At 28.9% G+C, this 24120-nt stretch overlaps 2 protein-coding genes and 1 long non-coding RNA gene across 10 annotated transcripts in view; 2 read left to right on the forward strand and 1 right to left on the reverse strand.

The window, feature by feature from the left end:
• Positions 1 to 2: 2 nt before the first annotated feature.
• On the forward strand, positions 3 to 15703 carry LOC114916021 (uncharacterized). Of its 4 annotated transcripts, XR_014432085.1 has the most exons (10): positions 3 to 1316; positions 1498 to 1752; positions 4984 to 5682; positions 6197 to 7012; positions 10782 to 11453; positions 11549 to 12316; positions 13022 to 13744; positions 13849 to 14754; positions 15039 to 15120; positions 15445 to 15703. XR_014432085.1 is itself a non-coding variant. In XM_083070246.1 (9 exons), the coding sequence occupies exons 1-8, from the start codon at positions 3 to 5 to the stop codon at positions 14719 to 14721; spliced, it is 6120 nt and encodes a 2039-aa protein (XP_082926372.1). In that variant the 3' UTR covers positions 14722 to 14754; positions 15445 to 15703. The 4 variants fall into 4 exon arrangements, 3 of the variants coding, with proteins under 3 accessions (XP_082926372.1, XP_082926371.1, XP_082926373.1); XM_083070246.1 differs by lacking the exon at positions 15039 to 15120; XM_083070245.1 differs by lacking the exons at positions 15039 to 15120; positions 15445 to 15703 and having other exon boundaries at positions 13849 to 14933.
• LOC145955469 (uncharacterized) lies at positions 5559 to 6806 on the reverse strand. Its single transcript, XR_014432087.1, has 2 exons — positions 6667 to 6806; positions 5559 to 6592 (listed from the first exon to the last, which is right to left on the reverse strand). It is a non-coding gene; the product is annotated as an uncharacterized LOC145955469 (long non-coding RNA).
• A 5121-nt stretch (positions 15704 to 20824) lies between the features above and the next one.
• Positions 20825 to 24120, forward strand: part of LOC109805308 (uncharacterized) — a 49471-nt gene continuing 46175 nt past the window's right edge. For all 5 annotated transcript variants that reach the window (XM_083070251.1, XM_029271878.2, XM_083070253.1 and 2 more), the window contains exons 1-2: positions 20825 to 21220; positions 21864 to 21937. The gene's annotated coding sequence lies outside the window, so the exon portion shown is untranslated. The remainder of the gene's footprint in view (positions 21221 to 21863; positions 21938 to 24120) is intronic.

A 24120-nucleotide genomic window follows, 5' to 3' on the forward strand; every position in this document is an offset into this window, starting at 1 on the left:
ACATGGATAAGCTTAAAAGGTACACTGTTATTGCTTTACAGCATTGTGATGTGACTGACATCATGAAAGAGTTTCCTCAAAGAATAAATTGTTTTGGACTTAGAGTCTTCCATTTTGACAATAAGGATCCACGTCTGAGAATACCAGACAATATTTTTTATGGAATGAAAGAACTTCGGGTGTTGATATTGATTGGCATTCATCTATCACCATTACCTTCATCAATTAAATGCTTAACAAAACTCAAAATGCTTTGTTTGGACCGATGCAAGCTAGGTAAAGATTTATCTATCATAGGAGAGTTGGAGAAATTAAGAGTTCTTAGTTTATCAGGAACTGATATTGAACATTTGCCTGTTGAGTTGAGGAAGTTAGCGAAGCTACAAATTTTTTACATCAGTAATTGTTTTCAACTTCACACGTTTCCTGCTAATGTATTGTCAAGTTTGACTAGCTTGGAAGAGTTGTATGTGGGAAATAGCCCGATTCAATGGAAAGATGAAGCAGGACAAGGAAACCAAATTGGAAATGCTAGTCTTTCTGAGCTAATGCATCTGAATCAGTTAACGAAACTAGACATACAGATCCCAAAAGTCACCCATTTGCCAATGAAATTGTTCTTTGACAAGTTGGACAGTTACAAAATGGTCATTAGAGAATTTAATTCGTATACAGTGGCAGATTTCAAGATGCGAGAGACTTTTGAAGCATCAAGATATTTGGCACTTCAGCAAGAAGAAGGCTTTGACATTCATCATCGAAAAGAGATCAAATTACTATTCAGAAGAGTTGAAAATTTGTTGTTGGGACAACTAAATGATGTCAAAGATATTTTCTATGAATTGAATTATGAAGGATTTCCATATCTGAAATATTTGTCCATTATAGGTAACTCAAAAGTTAAGTTCATCATCAATTCAGAGAACCCAACATATCCTGAGAAAGCATTTCCCAAATTAGAGTCATTGTTTCTCTTTAAAGTCAACAACATGGAACATATATGCCACAGTCAAATTACAAACGATTCGTTCTGCAAATTGAAAGTCATCAACATCAAGATCTGTAATCATTTAAAAAATGTCTTCTTCTCTTCTATGCTCAAACATCTTTCTGCACTTGAAGCAATAGAAATTTCTGAGTGTAGCTCTTTGAAAGAGATTGTTACCGTGGAAAACATTAGAGATCGGATTAAGTTTCCTGAATTACGCTCTTTGACGCTACAATCTTTATCTAAATTTATTGGATTCTACACCCTTGGTGCATCAATAGGAGAGCAAATGCCAAATTGGAAGCCTCGTGAACTTTTTGATGAAGAGGTGTGCTCAAAATTGTTCTGTTGATTTGATTTATCTTTAATGTTTTGGACTTTCTTATATTCTATACTATATTCAATTCAAGAAGAAATAGTTTGCGAGTAACTTGAATACAAACTTGAGAAAATCAAAATAAATTTTTTAACTTTGGAGACCAGTTAATTAAATATGTTTGTCGTTGCAGGTTGCAATTTTTAAATTAGAGAGATTGGAGCTGTCCTCTATCAAAATCCGAAAAATATGGAAGGACCAACCTTTAACTAGACTTTTCTTTCAAAATTTGATACACTTGGATGTGAATAATTGCTGCAATTTGCGATACCTACTGTCCCTTTCGATGTCCAAAGGTCTGATGAATCTTCAAAGCCTTTTCTCAAGTGAATGTAGGATGATGGAGAGCATATTTATTGCAACGGAAGTTAGTATGATCGAAATTGAGGTATGTTGATGGACTATATCATATTTCAGATCTTTAATATTTGATATGTAGCTGCTACCCATGTTATCTCAGATATTAGATGATTTAAAATTTTTGTGATGATGAAAACTACAAAGAAAAACCTAAATCTCACATTGACTAAAGATTAGGCAAAAATATAAGTAGGAGCAATCTTCATTTTCCAAGATAGTTTTATATGATTCACTTAGATCTAAAATCTGTAGTATACTAGGCATGGGGAGATGTATTAAAAAAAACACATAAGATTCACACTATTAGAGATAAGACAAAAATAGAGTATATAAATAAAAGTTGATTTAGGCCCAAAACTAGTGGTGCTAGATGTGAAGAAATGTAATGGAAAAAACCTAAGTCTTACATCAGTTAGAGATAATACAAAAATAAAATATGTAAATGAGGGGTCAACCTTCACCTTCATGTTGATTTGAACTCAACCCACAATGTTGGGTGTGAGGGGATATATTAGAAAAATCTAAGTCTCACATTGACTAAAAATAAGACAAAACTAGAGTATATAAGTAGAGGACATTTTTCATCTTACAAGTTGATTTAGGCTCAAAACTCAAGGTCCAGGTGTGAGGAGTGTATTAGAAAAATTGCAAGTTCTACATCACCTAGAGATAAAGTCGAATAGAGTATATAAGTTGACTTAGGCCCAAATCTTAGAGTGTTTGGCATGAGATATATTAGAAAAAATTCAAGTCTTATATTGTTTAAAGTAAAGGCCAAAATAAAGTATATAAATGAAGAACAATTTTTACTTTATAAGCTGGTTTAGGCCCAAAATTCATAGTTTTGGATGTGAGGAGATGTATTGGAAAAAAACTTAAGTCCCATATTAGTAAGAGATAAGGCCAAAATAGAATATACAGGTGGGTAGGACAATTCTTATTTTACAAATTGATTTTATAGGGTTGAGTTAAGTCTAAAATTTACATTCTCTAATCGTACATTAACTAGAAATAAAGCAATGGTTGAATTAGGCTTAAAATTCACATTTTATAGCTATATTAGAGCTCTAATATAAAGTTGAGCTATGATTTTATAGAGTTAAATTAGGTTAAAAACTCACATTCTGTAATGGTATTAGAGCTCTAATATAAAGTTGAGCTTTGGTTTCCATCCTCAATTCGTTTTGCTTCGTTTTTATTATTTTTTGATATCTTGACCAGTGCAGCAAACTTTTATTACCATCATCTGCATGAAAGTCCTTCAATTGTTTTTTTTTTCTTCTCTTCTTGACAATAAGAACTAACATGCTTGGGCTCGATCGATGCACCTAGCTTTGATTTTGAAGAATAAGAAGTTCGTGGATGGTATCATCCCTAAACCTGTGATTTCAGCCTTTCAGGACCATTATGTTTTGCTTGGACTCGTTGCAATACAATGGTTGTTTCTTGCCTTCAAAGATCCATATCATAATCCATAGTCAAACATTGTTAGATGAATTTTTGACTTAATTATGTTTTTAATCCTTCTAATTTGAGGAATGTATATTTTTGTCCCGAAATTTTAAAACTTATGTTTTTAGTCCCTAAAATATAAAAAAGTTATTATTTTAGTCCTTCAAATTCAAAATTTATCTTTTTAATCATTCAAATTTAAAACATGTGTTTTTAGTTCTCAAAATATAAATACATTATTATTTAATTTCTATACTCAAAAGTCATTAATTAATTTGTTGTACAAAATTCTTTTATAAGTGTCATTGTCAGGGAAAATATCACGTTAAATCAACTAATTAATACTACAAAATTATGTTAATTTGTTACTGTCAATTATGCTATTGCTAATATTACATAACTATTGTAATTTATCATTGTCAATTAGACTATTACTAGTTTCATTCTTAGTGAAAATATCACATTAGACTGACTAATACTACAAAATTGTCTTGATCAAATACTGTCAATCATGTTATCAGTGGTCATAAGAAACTAAAATAATATTTTTGAAATTATAGAAACTAAAACAACAAATTTTAAATTTGAGGGATTAAAAATAATAATTTTTATATTTTGAGGACTAAACACATATTTTTAGTTTCAAGGACTAGAAGAATATATATAAGGACTAAAACATTTTCTTTTTTGAAATTACATGAGCTAAAAACAAAAATTTTAAATTTATGGGAAAAAAATAATTATCCTAAATTTAGAAGACTAAAAACATAATTAAATCATGAATTTTTTAAATAAAATTTTAATAGACCCAAATAGATTAATGAATTGTTGTTATCCAACCTATTATAATTTGACTAAAAAAATTATCTTATCCATCCATTTGTCATTTTTGTTTGTAGCTTTATGAGACTTGTTTTTTTTTTTTTTCAATAAAAATTTCATAAACAACATGTGATATGTAATTATTTCATAACCAATAGTTTTACGTTCAAATTCTTTGACAGTGTGTGGCCTTTCAAATACCACGATCATAAGGGTCACAAACTCACAATATTGTTATACCAAAAATCCTATGATTTCTTGCTTCTCTAAATTCCTATAACTTCATAGGGGTCACGATACTGTTAATTATACCAAAAAAAATCCTTTGACTTCCTTGCACCTCTAAATTCTTTCCATCAATATATTTTAAATTGCATTTCTTATGCCATTCTTAACCAGTAGGTCATTTGTATACACCGTTATGTAATTTTCCCTTAAGGTTTGTTTTATAGAATCGACAAGTTCCTTGATCCCTTCACAATTAATTTTTTCTAACCAAAATAATAATAATAGTTAATCTTCATCATTCATGACTGTGACTAGCTCGTTTTGTTTGTGTCATAATTCACGATAAAAGAATTGACTATTTTTTATTTATTAGTTTTACCATATATTTTTTAATCAGTAAACAATTTGACTATACTTATTGGTGATGCCAATATAGCAATATAAACAAATATAACCATTAGCTACCCAAACCACAAATTAAATATTATAGTTTTATAATGCAATAAGTTATATGTGCGTATATATATATATATATATATATATATATATATATATATATATATATATATATTATTTTTCTTTATTGATTTGCTTTGATTTTCTTTAATATAAATATAACCATTTTCTGCACAAACCACAAGTTAAATACAATTGTATAATGCAAGTTACGTATTTATTTTTCTCTCTTTATTGATATGTTTTGATTTTCTTTAATACCTTTGTTAATTAATTAAATTTGTGGCAATTTTGAACAAAGGAAGGAGGCATCTTTCCAAAGTTGAAGAATATCAACTTGACAAGCATGAAAAGATTGAGACAAATATGGCATCCCAAGTTTCCTTTACGTTCCTTTGGCAAACTGCATGCATTAATCATAGACGAGTGTAATCAACTTGTAAATATTTTCCCTTCATATATGGTCGGAGGTTTTTTAAGTCTATGCGACTTAAAGGTTACTAATTGCAAGTCAATGGAAGAGATATTTGACTTCAAAGATGTTGGAAAACGTCGTGCTAGGGAGATCACCAGTTTGCAAAATGTTCATGTAGAAGCACTGCCAAAATTGAAGCGCGTATGGAATAAAGACCCAGAAGGGATTCTTAGATTCACATATTTGAAAAAGTTATGGGTTCAAGACTGTGTCAACTTAAAACACATATTTCCAATTTCTATAGCCAAAGATCTTAAAAATCTTGAATACCTTGAAGTCTGGAATTGTGGTCAGATGAAGGAAATCGTTTTCAGGGGGGAAACTATCAACGTGAGTAGCGTTTTGTTTGAGTTACCTAAACTAAGCACTGCCAGGTTCTCGAAACTGCCAAACCTTGAGAGTTTCTTTGGGGGAGCACATGAATTACATTGTTCAACACTCGATAATTTATATGTGGAACATTGTCACAAACTCAAGCTTTTCATTGCAAACCCAGAAATAAGGCCCGTCTTCTTGCCTGAAGAGGTACTAATAAGCCTTTTAACTCCTATCCACTCTCTAATTCATAGAGATAGAATGAATAACAGAAAACAAAACAAATTTCTCAATTGTTACATACAAGATCTATTTTCATCTATAATCTTTTACATATTAAGGGGGTGTTTATAACGAATGTGAAAATTAGATTATTTTAACAATAGATTATTGTTTTAATTAATTATATTCAAAATAATTTTTTGTTAGGATAAATATGTAGAAAAGTGATTTTGAGATATTTAATTTTATTTGGATATAAAAAAGCAATTTTTATAAAACAAATCAGTTTTTAGAGGGAGAAAAAAAATTGCTGAGAAATAATCATAATTTTCAAATTTTAAGATGCATAAAAATAACTAATATTTATTTGAAAAAGAAAACTTTTTTGGTTGTCTTAAACATACTTATTTTTCTTCTGAGTAAATAGCTGAAATTGGGAAAATTAGACTTTCCAAAACATGCTCTTAACTTGCCTATCTTTATTTCACCCATCCTTTCTTAGGTAATTTGGAATTTGAAGACCATCCAAATAGAGGCAAGTGATGAAAATTCTTTGAAGAGATATAGAATGCACAAATTAGAAGAGTGTCAACTATCTAGATTACTGGATATTGAGATTCTATATTTTCTCCTTCATAGAAATCCTAATCTGAAAAGCCTATTGTTGAGTAATTGTTTAATTAAGCAGTTAGTGCCTCCGAGATGCTTTATTAATGAAAAATTGGGGGTTGTTCCAATGCTCAAAAGCTTGATGCTAATGAACTTACCTTCACTTAAGATGATAGGCTTTGAAGAAGATGCAATACTGTTTCAAAGGTTAGAGTGCTTGATTTTAAAGGAATGTCCATGTCTAAACATTATAGCGCCTTCCTCAGTATCTTTCACTTGCTTGACAAATCTGGAAGTGAGTAATTGTAATAAATTAATCTACTTAATGACACCATCAACTGCAAAAAGCTTGGTTCAACTCACCACCATGAAGGTAATTCAATGTGACTCGATGGTAACCATTGTATCAGAGCCAGAAAATGAAGAACAGATGCAATGGATTATTTTCAGACAACTGAAGGAAATAGAACTCGATTCTCTGCCTGAACTCGAAAGTTTTTGTAGCTCCAACTGTTGTGTCTTCGAGTTTCCATTGTTGGAGAAATTTGTAGTGAGCGCATGTGGCAATATGAAAAGCTTCACATTCTCTAATCAAGTCAACGAGACACCAAATTTACGACAAATATGTGTTACACATGGAGTGGAGGAAAAAATATTATATTGGAAAGGTGATTTAAATGCTACCATACATCACATGCACACGCTTTGGGTACGTATCTAACTATCTATTATTGATGGTTATTGACTAACTCATTATATTCCGTTAAGTATATTCTTTTAATTAATGACGTCTGGCTAAGAACTTCGAGTAAAGTATTAATAAATGAGCTAATCACCTATACACTGTCAGTGTAAAATTTTTTTTACACTGATAACTAATCAGATCTTTTAAATTATTTTATTTTATTTTTATTTCATTAAATAAGCCACTGACATGATACTATTAAAAAATTTGATTAGTTGCTAGATAAATTTTTTTTACACTGACAATATATAAATGATTAACTCTAAATAAATAACCTTTTTTTTTAAATTACGATGGAATTAAATTAGAAATCAATCATGTCATAGTGAAGTGAGTTGTTGGTAATACTTTTCATTTCCACTTGCCAGCACTCTACTTTTTTATATTTGAATCTATCTGAGTTTCATAAGTTTACTTAAAATTTCAAGTTTGATTATCTTGGAAGATGTTAAAAAGAATTTATTTCCTTTGATCAAATCATGTTAATTTAAAATATAATATATTAAATATTTTTTCTTTTCATTTTAAAAAAATATTTAATCTTTAACAAGTATATATCCTCGGGCATACATCAATACAAACCTATATTTTAATTAAACTGGATTTAAAAGATATATATATATATATATATATATATATATATATATATATATATTTTTTAGCTTTTCAAAAGTTTGCTTTTCTTATTGAAGGATTTTCCGAATTATAATATAGTGTTACCTATGTGTTTAATGAACTAATCTGATATGTAAGGTTTACTCTCGTCAGATATTTTTTGGTCCTCAATCTCAGATTATTTTGAAAAAATCTATTTTCAGGTGAATTAATGAAAAAACTGGATATTCTTGTAAGAATTAATGATATTAAGGAGATGTTTGAACAAATTTCTTTGTAAGCATTTCAAGATGAAAAAGAAAAAGAAATAAAATAAAATAAATTTCTCTATAAATAAACATTAGCTTATATATAACTTAAAAACATATTTTAGAAAAATTAATATAAGAGAGGATCTACAAATTGATATCGATATTTTTAAAAACTTCATTAATAGTTTGATACATTGTATTGGTGAAATTTCCGAATCTTTAAAAATTATGAAAACCTAATACATCATAAAACATATAAACATGTATAATATCAAAACATAGAAACTTTATGTTTTTGATGAAACGAAAATGGAAATCATTGTCTTTATGAATTATTTCCAGAAAAAAAATGAGAATGATAGTATTATTTTTTATTTTTGTAAGAGAAATGTTAGCGATATTCATTCTAATATTCTCTTTCTAATACTCTTTAATATTAGTTGAATATCATAAATTTTGATAAGTTTTATCACTAAATCAAGTGAGAAACTCAGTAAATGAGACGTTGAACTCACAATTTGTGATTTCTAATAAATTCCAATCAATAATAAAGAGAGTATTAGTGAATGAGTGTTAGAGAGAGTGTAATTAACACTCCTCTTTTGTAATCTTATCATCTTATTTGATATGTATCATATATAATACGCACATTGTATCTATGCATCGTAGATGACCATCATAGATGTTGAAAATAGAACATGAAAACAGAGGTATATGACCAAGCACAAAAATAACAAATTGAAATAAGAAAATCTGGAATTTTACACATACAAAAGGGGACAAAAACTGATTTGATATATTTGAGTTAAGAATTCAGTTTTGCATACATTGAAAGTGTTTACATCAAGTGTTTAAATATTAAAACTGACTAACCATTGGTTGGGTAAAGCAAACAAGTGAAACAACAATTATAATTAAACTAACAAACAAACATCATTTACATGCACAACTTACTTTTTTTAAACATTAGCAACCTTTAACCAAACTTACAAGCAAAACAAAAAACTATAGAAACTTTTTAAGTTTGTTGTGATCAAAGGTCACCTTCTCTTGAGTAGTTTTTATTATGAACCCATTTGAATCACATTTTAGAGTCTAAAATGTTTCTTCAGGTGACTCATTTTTCAAAGCTTCATCTTTCTTTAAAATAACATGTGTGACTTTTTTCTTCTACTCTATTGGAAAACTTGTATCTCTCATTTTAATGGACATAAGCTCACACCCAAAAGGATCAAATATGGTGTATCCCATATTTTTAAAAGACAGAATAATTTTTTTTCAAGCATTTGTTCCAATCTCAAAAGGTTGATTTAATTCAGGCACAAATAAAACTTCTTAAATATATTTAATACTTGAATGAGTTTCAACAGTAACAACTCATTTACCTTTGACATCAACAATTTGTCCATTGTCCATGGTGAGTTTAGAGATGTGTGATTGATTTAATTCCTTGAAAATTGCAGCATCTTGAGTCATGATTTGTGCATCAACTGTCTATGAGCCACACCTTTTTACTATTGCTCGTTGAATAACAAGTAGTAGTAAATAAATGTTCCTCATGTTCTTCATGCTCTACAATTTGGGTTTGATATTCTTGTGAGTTTGCTTTTACTTTTACAAACCTTTTCCACATGATCAAACTGATTGCAAATCCTACATTTAATGTTTGGCCTAAACCAACAAAAAATTTTAGTATGGTTGTTCTTCTTACAATGGGGGCATGGTGGAAACTTGTTTTTCCAACCTTTTCCTTTGTTGTTTTTTTTTTTTTTTTGCCTTACGTGTATGTCACAAAAGCACCTTCAATATATTCTTCCATTCTCAAAGATCTTCTTTATTGAGTGACTTACAAACCATTCACAAGTTCTGCAATTGATATTTAAAAAAAAAATTATTATTTTCTTCAAGAGAGGAGATTTTGAATTCAAACCTCTCCAGAAGACACACCAAGATTTTTTCCACATGTTGATTACTAAGTTTTTCACCAAGTAATCTGATTTGGGTAACAACTTTCCAAAGTTTGTCAATAAAATCTTTGACAAATTTAGTTTCTTTCATCTTTACCGCTTCAAAAGTCTCTCCTTAGGTTCAAGCTTGCATTCTTTTTGTTCTTTCACTCCCTTGGAACTCCTCCTACAACTTGTCCCATGTCTTTTTCGCAGTTTCAAGAGTTAGAATCTTGTTAAATACATCATCATGTAGTGTTGCTTGTATAATTGCAAGAGTTCTTCCTTCTTTTGCCACTTCATCATTGTGGCTCCTCATTTGAGCTACTGTTAGGTTTTCTGGTGATGGAGGTGGATTATTTCTATTTTTCACTATAACCCATAAACTTTGAGCTCTAAGTCCTCATTTTCGTAGCCCACAAGTGATAGTTTTCACCTACAAATATAGGAGGTGGAAGTAAAGGACTACTGCTAGAAGTCATTTTTGTATTTGAAGGTTGTTTGTATGGGTTTTATTGCTAGTTTTTTCTCTATTATTTTTTTTTCTCACACGGGCCTTAAAAGATCAATGAAGCTTTTGATACCATGTTGAAAATAGAGGTGTATGACTAAGCACAAAAATAACAAATTGAAATAAGAAAATCTGCAATTTCACACATACAAAAATGTGCAAAACTGAATTTATAATTTAAATATATCATATCAGTTTGTCTTCTTTTTGTATGTGTGAAGTTACAGATTTTCTTATTTCAATTTGTTATTTTTGTTCTTAATCATATACCTCTGTTTTCATGTTCTGTTTTCAACAATAGAGGTAATATTTGGTATAAAGGGGACTAATATAAAGAATATGGAAGTACATAGTACCAATATAGTATTAACAAGCATTTGAGATATTTCTGATTTTGAACTTATTTACAGGCTCTTGATCCAGACAAGATGGTAGCTTCCCATCCTTACACCTTACTTGAGAGCTCTCGATTGAAGACTTTGAAGCTGACAAATATTGAACTTGGATCGCATGCTATTCCAACTGTTGTTTTCCCCGGTTTAAAGAACTTGGAAGAACTTGAAGTAAGCAACACCAATGTAGAGGTAATATTTGATATAATGGAGGCAGAGATGAAGGAATATACCTTTCCATTGAAGAAATTGGCTTTGGATAATCTACCAAATTTGATACAACTATGGGAAAAGAATTATGAAGGAAATCCAAGCTTTCAAAATCTGCGGGAAGTGCTTGTTACTAACTGTAAACAACTGAAAACTCTGTTTCCTTCAGAGCTGGATGAAAGAGTTGAGAAGCTCGAGAAACTTGAAATAAGGAATTGTGAAATGTTTGAAGAAATTGTTGAAGAGGAGAATGCAATTACAGAGGCAACAAAAGAATTTTCATTTCCTCGTTTAACCTCGCTGAATCTGCGTAAGTTGCCACGACTCAGTTGCTTTTATCCTGGAAGATTTACTCTGGAATGTCCCGACTTGAATCATTTAGAGGTGGCGTTTTGTGATATGTTGGAGATATTTCAAAATGAACAAGAGCCACAATGCTCTACTTCAGTTAATAGGCAACCCCTTTTCTCCAAAAGCAAGGTTTGTAACGGAATCTTTCTCTTTTCTTTTTACATTTCCGTCTTCTGTTTCTAATTTGTGACCCCCTGGATGCCTTTTTGTTATGCACTTACTAGGCTATTTTCATTCTGGAGTCATTGAAGCTCGATTGGAAAAACACTGAGATGATGCTATGCAACGGAAATTTTCCGTTACACGAGCTAGTGGAACTTGAGCTTGATTTTGATGATGCCCGTGGGGTGATGTCTTTTCCCGTTGAGATATTTGAGAAGGCATCCAATTTAGAATATCTTGAGATAAGCCGATGCAGAGGTCTTGTGGAGTTATTCCTCTCACGACATGAAATGAGATGGAGTAGAAACTTGATGACCGTGTCCCGTGTCTGTAAAGAGTTACAAAAATTGTGCATTTCCTCGTGTCCTGATTTGACAACATTAGTACATTCAGCAGTCTCATTCTCCAATCTAAAACATTTGTCTATAAAAGATTGCCATAAACTGAGGTATTTATTTACATCCACAACAGCAAGACAGTTGGTGTTCCTTCAAGAGATGTACGTAGTGGAATGTAAATCAATGGAACAAATAATATTGGATGAAGAGGTCTTGAGAATTACATCAGAAGCCATAAAATTTGAGCAATTGACAACCATAATTCTAGATTCTTTACCAAAGTTGTTATATTTTAATTCGGGCAGTGACACTCTAGAATTATCATCTCTGATGAGAGTTCTCATATGGAAATGTCCCCACATGACAATCTTCTCCCGAGGCGACATACATGCGGAGTCCTTTATGGGTATTCAGGTATCGTTGGATCCTAACCAAGATTTGCTCTTCTACCAAGATCCTAACACCACTGTGAAGGGGATGTTCCAACGTCGGGTAAGATTCCTATAGTTTTTTCAAATTTTTATTTAGGTCTTATAGTTAGAAATACTTTAAAAAGATTTTTATAATTTAAAAATTTTGTAAGTAAATATTCCACTCATTATATTTAGTTAGTTTATGATGCAGAAGATTGTAGCAATGCAATTATCTTTTAACTAGTGAGATCATCTATATATTTTATTTGATAAAAATTAAATTTTTAAGAATTATTAATGTTTGTTAGATTATAAAATAATATAAAAAATATGTATACAAATTGAGATTATTGCCTTTATATGTTATAGATTATAAAAATTCAAAATTTTAAATTAATATAATTGATTAAATTATATTTTTATAAGAAAAGTATTAAAAATAATTTATAGAGAATGTTGATTTTAGTGAACTTTGATAATAATTATTTTATAGAAAATTTTATTAAAAAAAGGAATTGAATTTATTTATTTTGTGTATGCATGAAATTTGACACCAAATATTAGTTCCTGACTTTTGTTAAAAATATATTTCCTAATTCAAAATAAAAAATATTCATTCAATTCCAATCCATTTTATTACTTGATCTAGTTTTTCCTTTCAGTATATAAAGATGCTAGAACGAAAAGCATTGTAAATTTATAATGTTCTATAGGCAGACGTAGTCACGTAGACAAGCAATTGATACGATATATCTGATAATAAAACCTGTTATAATACTTGCAGGAGTTTTTCAAAGCCTTGGATGAAAACTGTTCTGAAAATCTTGAGCTACAACTAGACAGGCATAATGTTGGTCTACAAAATGAATGGTTGCGCAATTTGAGAGAATTGATGCTAGACATGTTCATTCTACCATATGCAATTCCATCTGCTATTCTTCCTTGTTTAAACAACTTAGAAGAATTGGAAGTGCGGGATAGCTACAAAGTAGAGATAATTTTTGATATGAGTGACACTCAGATTATGGAAACACCATCCCGGTTGAAGAAGTTGGCTTTACAAAGTCTATCGGAGCTGAGACATGTTTGGGGAAAGAATAGTGAAGGAGTTCTCATCTTTTCAAATCTGCAAGAGGTAGTTGTTAATTATTGTAGAAACCTGCAAACCTTATTTCCTGCTTCCCTGGCAAAAAATCTTGAGAAGCTTGAAAAACTTGAAATAGGATCTTGTCATAAATTGCAAGCAATTGTTGAAAAGGATGAATTCAGAACAACAAATGTAACAGAAAAGTTTGTGTTCCCTTGTTTAGAGAAGTTGGATCTTCGTGACTTGCCACAACTCACTTACTTTTACCCTCAAACATTCACTCTGGAATGTCCTGCCTTGAAAATCTTATGTGTGTTGAATTGTCATGAGCTGGAGTTATTTCAAAGTGCACATCCCATGGATGAGGGTGAAACTACGAGTACTTCAATTAACAGACAACCTCTTATCTCAAATTTAAAGGTAAGTATCATAGAATTTGCATTCTCAGCTCAGCTGTCATCTTCTAATTCAGTCCTTTATAGTTTAAATAATTATATTTTATTTGTGTTCCCTTTAATTGTTAGGTCATTTCCAAGATTAAGGAATTGAATCTTGAATGGAAACACATTTCAGTGTTAAACTTAAGGTTTGAGTCGGAGCAGTTTACGGAAGGCCTCAAAGATTTAAAGCATATTGCCCTGTCTTCCTTTGACACTGATGAGAATGAGAAGCCTATGTTGCCCATTGAAATACTACAAAAGGCACCCAATTTAATTGAAATGAGTATAAGCTACTGCAATAGTCCCGAGATATTCCATGCTCAAGAGCCCAAAATTGGGGAGAACGGGATGCTTGAACAGTTAAAAAATTTGACACTATTAAACGTATCTGCCCTCCAGTCCATCGAGTCAGAGGACTCATCATGGTTAAACACAATATCTGAGAAGCTCCACGTATTATATGTTTGGGAATGTCCTCATTTGACAACATTAGCACACACATTGTCTTTCTCTTGTCTGAGAAGATTGTGTGTATCTGAATGTCCCAACTTGCAGTATTTATTCACATCTTCAGCAGCCAAAAAGTTGGTGAATCTTGAGTATATCATAGTCGTAGACTGTAAATCAGTGACAGAAATAGTTGCTAGAGAGGGAGATGAAGATGAAGATGAACACAAAGGAGAAGGTGAAGATAAATATGAAAATGAGATGATGTTCAAGAAGCTTCAGATTTTGTTTCTTGACTCGTTACCAAAAATTGAAAGCATTTACACGGGGTGTTCCACTTTGAATTTCCCATCCTTGGAATTAGTTGAGTTCATAAGATGCTACAGCACGGAACTTTTTCGTCCTGGTGACAAAGTTCCTACGGAATTGAAGGTTAAAATAGATGGATTGTATTGGGAAGATGATATAAATTATGCGATCATGCAACAGTTTGATGAGGAGACAGCTTGAGTTAGTATGGTGACAAATTCCCTTGGCTTGTATGTAAGTACATATATGATCAAGTATATCTTACGGACGTGCAATTAATATAGGCTCATCAACTGCTACTAACTAGGGAGAAGGCATTCATCATCTAATAACATTTCTTTGTTTTTGTCTTCTACATAAATGAAGATTTGGGAATGTTAAGTCAATATATATGTTTCCACAATATGTTTGGTCATTTCTAACCGCCTCAGTTTTGTTAATAAATTGCTTCATGAAATTGTGGTCATTGAGAGAAGCTTATTGTCGTTGTGTTCGTTCATGTTACCCTTGAAAACTAGTTTTCGTCTGTTATCTGGAGCAGCAACAGAGCAGAAGACATGGAATGTTGTTAGTGGATCTAAACATATAAATTATAAAAAGGTAAGTTTATTTTAATAAATTGAGGGGAAAAAAAAAAGTTCAGAAAAGATAATGGATTCAAGTTGATTAAGCAAGGATAAAAATCATAATTGTCGGAACTAGATTTATAAAATGAGACCTGTTAAAAATTATAAAAGTGCAAAAATCTGATATTGTGATGTTTCCTCATGCCTTACACAATATAGTATAAAAAGTGTGAATCTTTTACTTAACAAAGTTGAGGTTCCTCTCGTTGTACTCATGAACAGATTCGACTTATTTTCCCATAAATTTAAAAATTGCTTTACTTTCAGCTACTATCTAATGTAATATTTTTTTTTGAAGAAAAAAAATCAAGGTTCAGGGGATTGGGGCACTCGAAGAAGGCAACGACAACATCATGACAACAACTACTGACAAATCGAGGGCTTTTCTATAATGTTGAAGTGTGGTGTTCATGAATAAAGTTTCCCTATATACATATTGGAAACACGAATGGTTCTTGAGTTATTCAAGGATGTTTTATGAATAAAGTGGTCCTGTATTTATACAGGAGCAGAAGTTTATGTGGCTTTTAAATAATAAGGGTGTTTCATATATTTAACCTTTATTATTGCAAGAGGTTTTTTATGAATAAAGTTGACATGAGTGTATTTGTTTAGAAGGATGTTACATTGAGAAACTTGTCAACTGGGCATCTTTACAGACGTTGTGAATGGTATTTAAGTTATAAGAAGTTTCGCGAATAGTGTTGACATGTGTAATTTATTTTCACGTGTACTTTTTTTAAATTATAAAAGGAGTTTTTTTTATAAATAAAGTTGTTCTATAAATCTAGAGGAGATATGCATGGTTTTTAAATTATAGAAAGAGTGCATCATATATAATAAGTTTAAGGTTAAATTACTTTATCGGTCTTTATATTTATATATTTTAATTTTTAATTTTTATAATTTAAAATAGACATTTTGAGTCTCTAAATATATTTATTTTTTCAATTTTTTTAGTTCCTATAATTAAGATAAATTCTTTAAGTGTATTTATTTGAATTTTTTTTTAATCTTTTTAGTCTCTAATTGTTAATTTTTTTGGTAATATTATCTGTTTTGTATTTCCATATTATAGGTTTTAAATTTTGCAAAGGTAAAAATGTATCTTGACAATGCTAGTGAGGGTATAAAAAAAATACAAAATATTAAGAGATCTAATTTATAATAATTTTAATAAAATAAATTTTACATTAGACATACAAAATAAAATTAATATATCTATTATGTTAATATAAAAGAGAAAATATTAAAAAAAAAATTAACAGCATGGATTAAAAGTATTAAAAAAATTATAAATAAAGAGATTAAAAAGAATAACTTAAATTATAAAAAACTTAAAAATTGAAAAAAATAAGTATAAAAAATAAAAAAATATCTATTTTAAATTATAAGAATTAAAAGATAAAATAAGTAAAATTATAGAAATAAAAAAAATATTTTAAGCTAAGTTTAGTTTTATTATCTACAAAAGTGATGAATACTCAATTTTGTTTCCCATTTCACTTTATTTTTGCGCTTTTTGTTTCTTTTGTTCCAATTTTTGTTTCATTTTTATTTTTCTCTAAATAATTGTCAATTTTTCTCTTTTGTGACTATTTTCTTAAGAAATTTCCATATAAACTTCATCCTGTTTTGATCAACCTTTTTCAGCCTGAAATTTATGTTTAATTTCTCTTTTTTGTTTGATATTCCATTGGGCCATGTAAACCTGAAACTTTTTTATTTTCAGCCTCCCTTGATGTGGACCATCTGAGCCGAAATTTTATTATTTCCTTCCTTTATCGTCATTATTTTTTATTTATTTATTAATAGTTAATTATTTGGATTTTAGGCTAAGTCCATTATTAAAAAAAAACAATTAATCTGAGCAATAAATAAATAAATGCCTTTAGATATAAGGCCCATCTAAAAACTAGAGTCCAGTCCATTAAAAATTTACAACAAATAAGACAAGACAAAACTATAAATTACAGATTAAGAACAAAAGTATAAACTACAAAATACAAATTAAGAAAATAAAAAAAAAACAGAAAATGAGAAAATCTTCTAAAGGCTTTCTTGCTTCAAATGGTGGCCTAGCTCTCTATTTTGAGCCACCAACAATCCCTTTATTCAGCAGATTTGTCTTATTTTCTCCCAAATCTTGAGCTCTATAAGGAAATGATCAAATAATCATATTAAAGCATAAGAGCATCTCCCATGATAATGTTTGGAGAGTTTCTTAACCTAAGCAATAGATTCTTAAAAAATTTATTATTGGAAAAGTTGCTTAAATTTTTATTGTGTTGCCTCTATAAACAACAATTGCTTAAATATAATAACATTAATTTTTAACTAAAAAAAAGAGGGAAAGGGAAGAGAAGAGAAGAGGGGTGTGGCCAACGGAGAAGGAGTGCAGCAGTGCGGTGCAACGGGGAAAAGAAGAGAAAAAAGGAAAGAGAAGAAGAAGAAAAAAAACAAGAAAAAGAATAAAAAATTATAAAATATTGAATTTCTTGGAGTTGCTTGAAAAAACTTATTATTAAAATAAAAATAGAATAAAATTACTTAACACTAGTGTGACACAATACCAGACACATGAATTCATGCATTAAGCAACTCTTTAAAATTACTCCCATTTGAGATACTTTAAGCACACAACGAATATATAAATATAAAAACATTTTATGAGTGGTGGTTTAGTGATTAGATCCAGTCTCATCATTAAGCAGCAACAGACACCAACACCATCACCATCATGTTTCTCCCCCATCACCACCATAGCCACCACAGTGGAGCTATGTTCCATCTCTCTTTCCAAATAAAAAAGTATAATCCTCTTATGTTTTTACGCTTCTTGCCAAAAATATCTTTTTTATATGAAAATAATATAAACATTTTTAAAAAGGACATGATATTCATGTCAATAAACATTATTACAAATGACGATCCTCTTTATTTGCTCTAAGTAGTATTAAAAAAAATTATATTACCAAAATATAAATAGTGAATTATCATTTTTGCATTTGTTTAAAATATATTTGTTTTTTAATTATCCTCATCCACTTATATTGCATAGAAAAATTAGGGTCTTCTAATTTTTTTTTTCCGAATAGTCTAACACACTACTTGTATCTTTGAATTTTATTTGTCTTTTTAGACGTAAATAATTTCTATAATCTTTTGTGATAGATTCTATAATTCTCACGACTACCAACTCCTCTAACCATTAATTCACAACTTGGAGTAATTCCAGAACTATAGGCTATATCAACTTCATTTGCTTGAGAAAGATATTTTTCTTTGAAATATAATAAAATGACTCGTAAGAGAAGTCGTAGTCATATGCGAATGATCAACAATAAATTAAGTAACATGAAGTTTGGAAGATTTTATAGCTTTGCACCACCTAATCCATTTGGTTACATAGAAATCAAATGTTTCAATTATGCGCAATTAAAAACTGATCGATGAGGTAATTGACATGATCAAGGTGAGGATTTGGTTGTGATTTAAGGCTAAGCTAGAAATATATTTCATGTCATTGAATAAGTGTTGGACTAATCTTATTTCTTGTATGTCTTTTTATTATAATTCTTTAAATATTACTTTATGTATTTGGGCTAGGGGTACCCTTGTACTCCATCTCATCTATATATTTGTGTTTTCCAAAAAAATAATAATAATAAATTCAGTAACAACAAATTTTTTATATCAGCATCTACAAGAAAAAATTTGCTTCAGAGACTAAAAGTTCAGTTACTAAATTGGTAAAATTAAAATCATTACCCTAGGTCTTCTATTTGATACTTGGTTATTATACTGTTAATTGCAAACTTGATTTCCACACAATTGAGAACAAAACAACCCTTTCTAACTAATTACCTTTAGACAATATGACAATTTCTAAAAATTGGTAATCACTTTTAGTATTTTGAGTATAATATTTTCACACTTTTGTCCATTATTACTTTGCGATAGGATATATGTTTATCTCTGATATAAGAGATTTTGGATTATTGGACCAAGTGATCAATTCATACGCACTGGGTTGCACATTATTGAAACTCATTAGACTCTTGAATTCAATTTAAGCTCGAGGGGTCTCCAATAATATTCTCTACCACAATCCAAAATAAATAAAAAAATGAATGAATACAACTAAAAATATTTCACATAAATATTCGTTCGAATAAGTATGACATCATTTGATTAATATTTTAAAGTATTATACTTCTTTTATATCTCCTTCATCAATCATCATGTAATTGGATTACCTACTATATTTAATCATAGTCAAATACGAGATTAGGAATTTAGGATTTAATTAACTTATTTGATTTAAAAGTCTTCTGTTATTTTCTTTTAATTAAAATCTTGAGTAGAAACCTGAATAAATATTTGAGCAATTTAAATTAGTGAAAATAAATTAATACTGAAGATAAATAATATGCTAAGTTGAGATTCACGTGTTTCCAGAGTAAATCATTAACTAAATTAATAACATGTTCACTTAAACTAAATAAATGAGGTTATAGATTTGCATTAACTAAATAAAAGATTAAAATTTTTTGTTGTTGCATAAATATAAGGTGTTAGTGCATAAAACATTAAACATGGTTTTAGTGGGTGAATTTTTGTAAACTTTAACTTTTTAAGTCTTTGAACAAAATCTATGAACAAATCTTGTAGTAAAATACAAAAAATTATTAATAAAAAATTTCAGACTAAAAATGAAAATTAACAAAAAGTTCAAAGACTAAAACTAAAAAAATTATTCAAAAATTAAAAGTGAAACTCGATAAAATTTGTTAGACGAAAAATATATTTAATCCTTAAATAAAATGTTCTAAACAATGATTTAATTAATAAATAAATAAAAACTGTTGTTTCAATATGATTATTCACGCAATCCATTCCCAACAATATTATTAATTTCATTTTGGTGAAAAAAAATGCGCAACAAATAGAATTTCTATATATAACAGAAAATTTAAAAAATAATTCTCTTATCTAATTATTAGCTGCCAAAATACTTCATAATTTTCACAATAATTTAGTTCCTTCTCCATCTGCATCATATTGAATTTTTTATCATTTGAATACCAATCAACATGTAATCAAATAATTACACATGTTTTGATCCGAAAAGAAAATTTAATCAAAGTAAATCATCCTCAAAAGTTGGACTCTCTCTCTCTATCTCTCTCACAAATAAATACATATTTCATTACTAGATATTGTAGATGGATCGGCTTCTAAATTCGGAAGGATTTAATTTAACATTGTTATACTAACAATTTAAAATAATTTTATATGATGATTTGATCATAATTCATTATAAATAATAAATATATTAATTTTTATAATAATAACTTTAAGAGTCATGTAAATTATTATTTCTAATTAATTAATTGTATAAAAAAAATTTATACTGACTGTATGACAATTAAATCCAATTTAGAATAGTCAAATGTCTAATTTGATACTTCTCTTCACGGGGAATACAGCCTCACTTAGATGTAACAACCTAACAATTTTCTAAGAAGACTTTAAAAGTCGTTCGAACGAGTCATATAAAGAATGATAAGAGAACCAACACTGGATCCCAGATAGATGAAGTTAATGTTTAAGAAAGAGCAACATGTTTTATTATACCTCCCAAAATCCTTTTCACAGCTACATCACGTTCAATTATTTCAGTATATTAGAATGATATAAGCAAAGCATAACAACCATAACAATGCTCACAAAAGTAGAATTCAACGCATTTAGCAGCTTCTACCAGCAGGGTGTACTACCATGTGAACATAAGGCACAATTAATTAATGAAATGAACAAGTGTGCTACAAATCGTGATTAATTAAATTAATACCAGTTCCCCTGATCATCTTTGGATTTGTGCTACAAATCTCAATGTGTCAATATTAGTTTTCACAACTTCATTTTGAAAGTGATCCCAAGAATGCTTTTAAGTGATAGGAGGAGAGGTTCTGCATAGCCTTTTCCTTTTCACTGTTTTCTTTGAAGCGTTTTTTTTCTTTTGCATTCCTCAGAGCTCTGGTTGTTTTTGTATTCTTCAAACTGGTCAGGTAAGCACTAATGACAACTTCATCTTTCCTATTTGATGTTAAGGTTTCTTCATCTGCTCATGTTAGAAACCATGCATGCTTAGTTTATGTGGTCATGTTTATAGGTAAACTTATGTAGAAACCCTTCTAAAAAGAAAAAAAAAGAAGAAAAAGTGAAATAAGTTTTTTCATAAATTAAAATTAATTTGTGTATAAGTTAAAAGTAATATTTTTAAAAAGTTATATGCCAAAATTTCTAAAAATTAACTTGTATATAATTTAATTTTAATTTATGAAGAAATTTATTTTATTTTATTTTTTATTTTCTTTCTCTTATAAAAAATAATGAAGAGTTGATGTAAATGTGTTTAATGATACGTTTGCTTCTTTGAAGTTTAATAGTAGGAGACTTTTATATGGATTGAGTGTTTACTTGGTTTTTGATGATTATTTTCAAATAAACATTTTTTTAAATAAAAAAAATCATATATGAATATGATTGAATTTGCAATAAAGAATAAGTTTTCTACTGGATAAAAAATAAGTTAATATTTATAAAATCTTGCAACACAATCATTGAAACAACATATATCGTAAATTCGTAATATAAGAGTTCATATAACGATTAAAGATCGTCTCATACTCTCATGTTTTTTTATGACAGTTGTGTGTCATCTGATGTAAAGCTACCTTATTTCAAAAAAACTTTCCAAGATGTGAGGCGTGAACTTTCTCGCGGTAATGTATTTTCTCGATCTATATCCTCTATTTAGTTACTTGTTACTCAATTCTAATTATTTACTTGTTGGTTAATTATAAAATAGTAAAGAGATTTTGTATTGGTTTTATATTTTAATTAGTGTAATGTATAAATAAAAATAACTTTTTCTATATAAAATACACACCATTATTTAATGAAGAATATTTTTAGATATTTTTCTTTCATGAGATAATTTTTTTAACTTTATATAAAAATTTGTTTTTATTTATTATAATAATTTATGAATTAATTTTAATATTTTTAAATATAAATTATCAATAACTAACAACAATTTTGTGTTACAATATATATTATTTATCATAAATTTAAAATATAATTTATATATTTAAAATATTTATTTATTCAAATTTTAAATATAACTTATATATTCAAACATGTAATTTATTTATATACATAATTTATTTTAAATTTTAGTTATATATAATAAAAATTTAATATGTGTATTGAACAATTAAAATATTAGTTTATAATAAATTATATATAAATAAATATTATATATTTTAATATAAATTATATTAATTTAAAATTTTTATAAATAAATATTTTTGAAAATATAAAATTATATTCTATATTTATAATAAATAATTTATCTTGTGAGGTAAAATTATTTTTAATTATTGATAATTTTTTAAAAAAATTAAAGTTTAATATAAAAATAATATGATAAATTTAAGTTAGAATAGATAAAAGTTAAAAAAAATTAAAAAATATTCTCACGAAAAATACTTATTAAAAACTAAAATTCTTTAAAAATACTCTTGCGCAAAATAATTATGTATATTTAACATATAAAGATGAAAAAAACACTTTTTAAATAAAATTTGAATTCAGAATTTAGTAATTATGCCTGATACATGTGTTGTAGTGATTCCCTATAATATCATGCTCAAATCCTGTGAATACAAAAATATAAATTAAAATAATTTATAACTAAAAGTAATTTTATCATAGTAGTTATTATAATATTTTAGAAAATATAATTATAATTTAGATCTCTTAGATCAATTATTTTCTACTTTTTATATCAATTTTTGAATTGATGTAAATTTAGTCGATATTTTTATATAGAAAGTTAGATATTTCTATATCGATTTTTAAATAATGAATGTAGAAAGTAGTTGTATGAAGAGAACACCACCTTGTTTAGGTAATCACCTTCACGAGTTCTTGTGGTACAAGTATATGAGTTCAAAGTCATCTTCCTTATGGGTTGTGACCCTTCCTAAATTGTGAAGCCCCGCTCCACAAACTCCTCCTTGAGCTCCTCGATAACTCCGTATTGCCATGTTGCACGTTGAGTGTGACTTGTAACATGATCAACACACCCGAATGAAACAGACAAAAATTATCTAGTTGTGAATAATTTAAATGAGTTAATTAATACTATTTACACTAGCAAAATACAATTATTATTAACTAGTTAATCACTTTTAAATATCACTATTAAGTGTAATGACTCACATTGTCTAAACCGTCCAGATACATGTATAAAATAAAATATTATTACTAAATAATTATATATATAATGAGAATATACAACTAAAAGGTCTCATAATATATCAAACTCTATCTCACTCATCAACAGTAATCCAGGCACCTCATCCAAAAATATCTCCGAAAAGACTCTTACAACATCAATGGCTTCAACCACGTACCCAGACTCCAAACTCAAAGAAGACAAGAGAAGAAAACACTTTGCCCCATCTAATAACAACTTCTTTGCCTGTCTTGTAGATATCAACCCATCATCCACTTCATCATCAAAAATGAGCTCCTTCCGAGCATAATCAATCAAAACCCGATTGGCTGTTAGCCAATCCATACCAAGAATCACATCCAAGCCCACCAATGGCAAACAGATGAGGTTCACTTAGTATATCCGCCCAAACCACTCAACTGGGCATTTCAAGCAACACTTTGATGTCGTCACTAAAGTTGACATCGAGTAGACACAACCAAACAAACATCCAACTCATCCATATTAATCTCAACCTACTAATGCAGTCCAAAGAAATAAAGGAATCATAGCACTCGAGTCAAAAAGATAGAAACCTTTGCACTTACAGCTCTACCCTTTCCCTTCACCAAGTCCGGTGAAGTAGATGCCTCCGCTTTTGAAAGAGCAAACACACACCCTACC

The sequence above is a fragment of the Cajanus cajan genome, chromosome 3 (assembly GCF_000230855.2).
Source record: "Cajanus cajan strain Asha chromosome 3, NIPB_CcT2T_4, whole genome shotgun sequence".
NCBI classification, from domain to species: Eukaryota; Viridiplantae; Streptophyta; class Magnoliopsida; order Fabales; family Fabaceae; genus Cajanus; species Cajanus cajan.

Coding starts and splice junctions, on each gene's coding strand:
- LOC114916021 (XM_083070246.1), top strand. CDS start 3: ATGGATAAGCTTAAAAGGTACACTGTTATTGCTTTACAGCATTGTGAT. Junction 5,683..6,196: donor CCGTCTTCTTGCCTGAAGAG/GTACTAATAAGC, acceptor ATCCTTTCTTAG/GTAATTTGGAATTTGAAGAC. Junction 12,317..13,021: donor AGGGGATGTTCCAACGTCGG/GTAAGATTCCTA, acceptor TAATACTTGCAG/GAGTTTTTCAAAGCCTTGGA.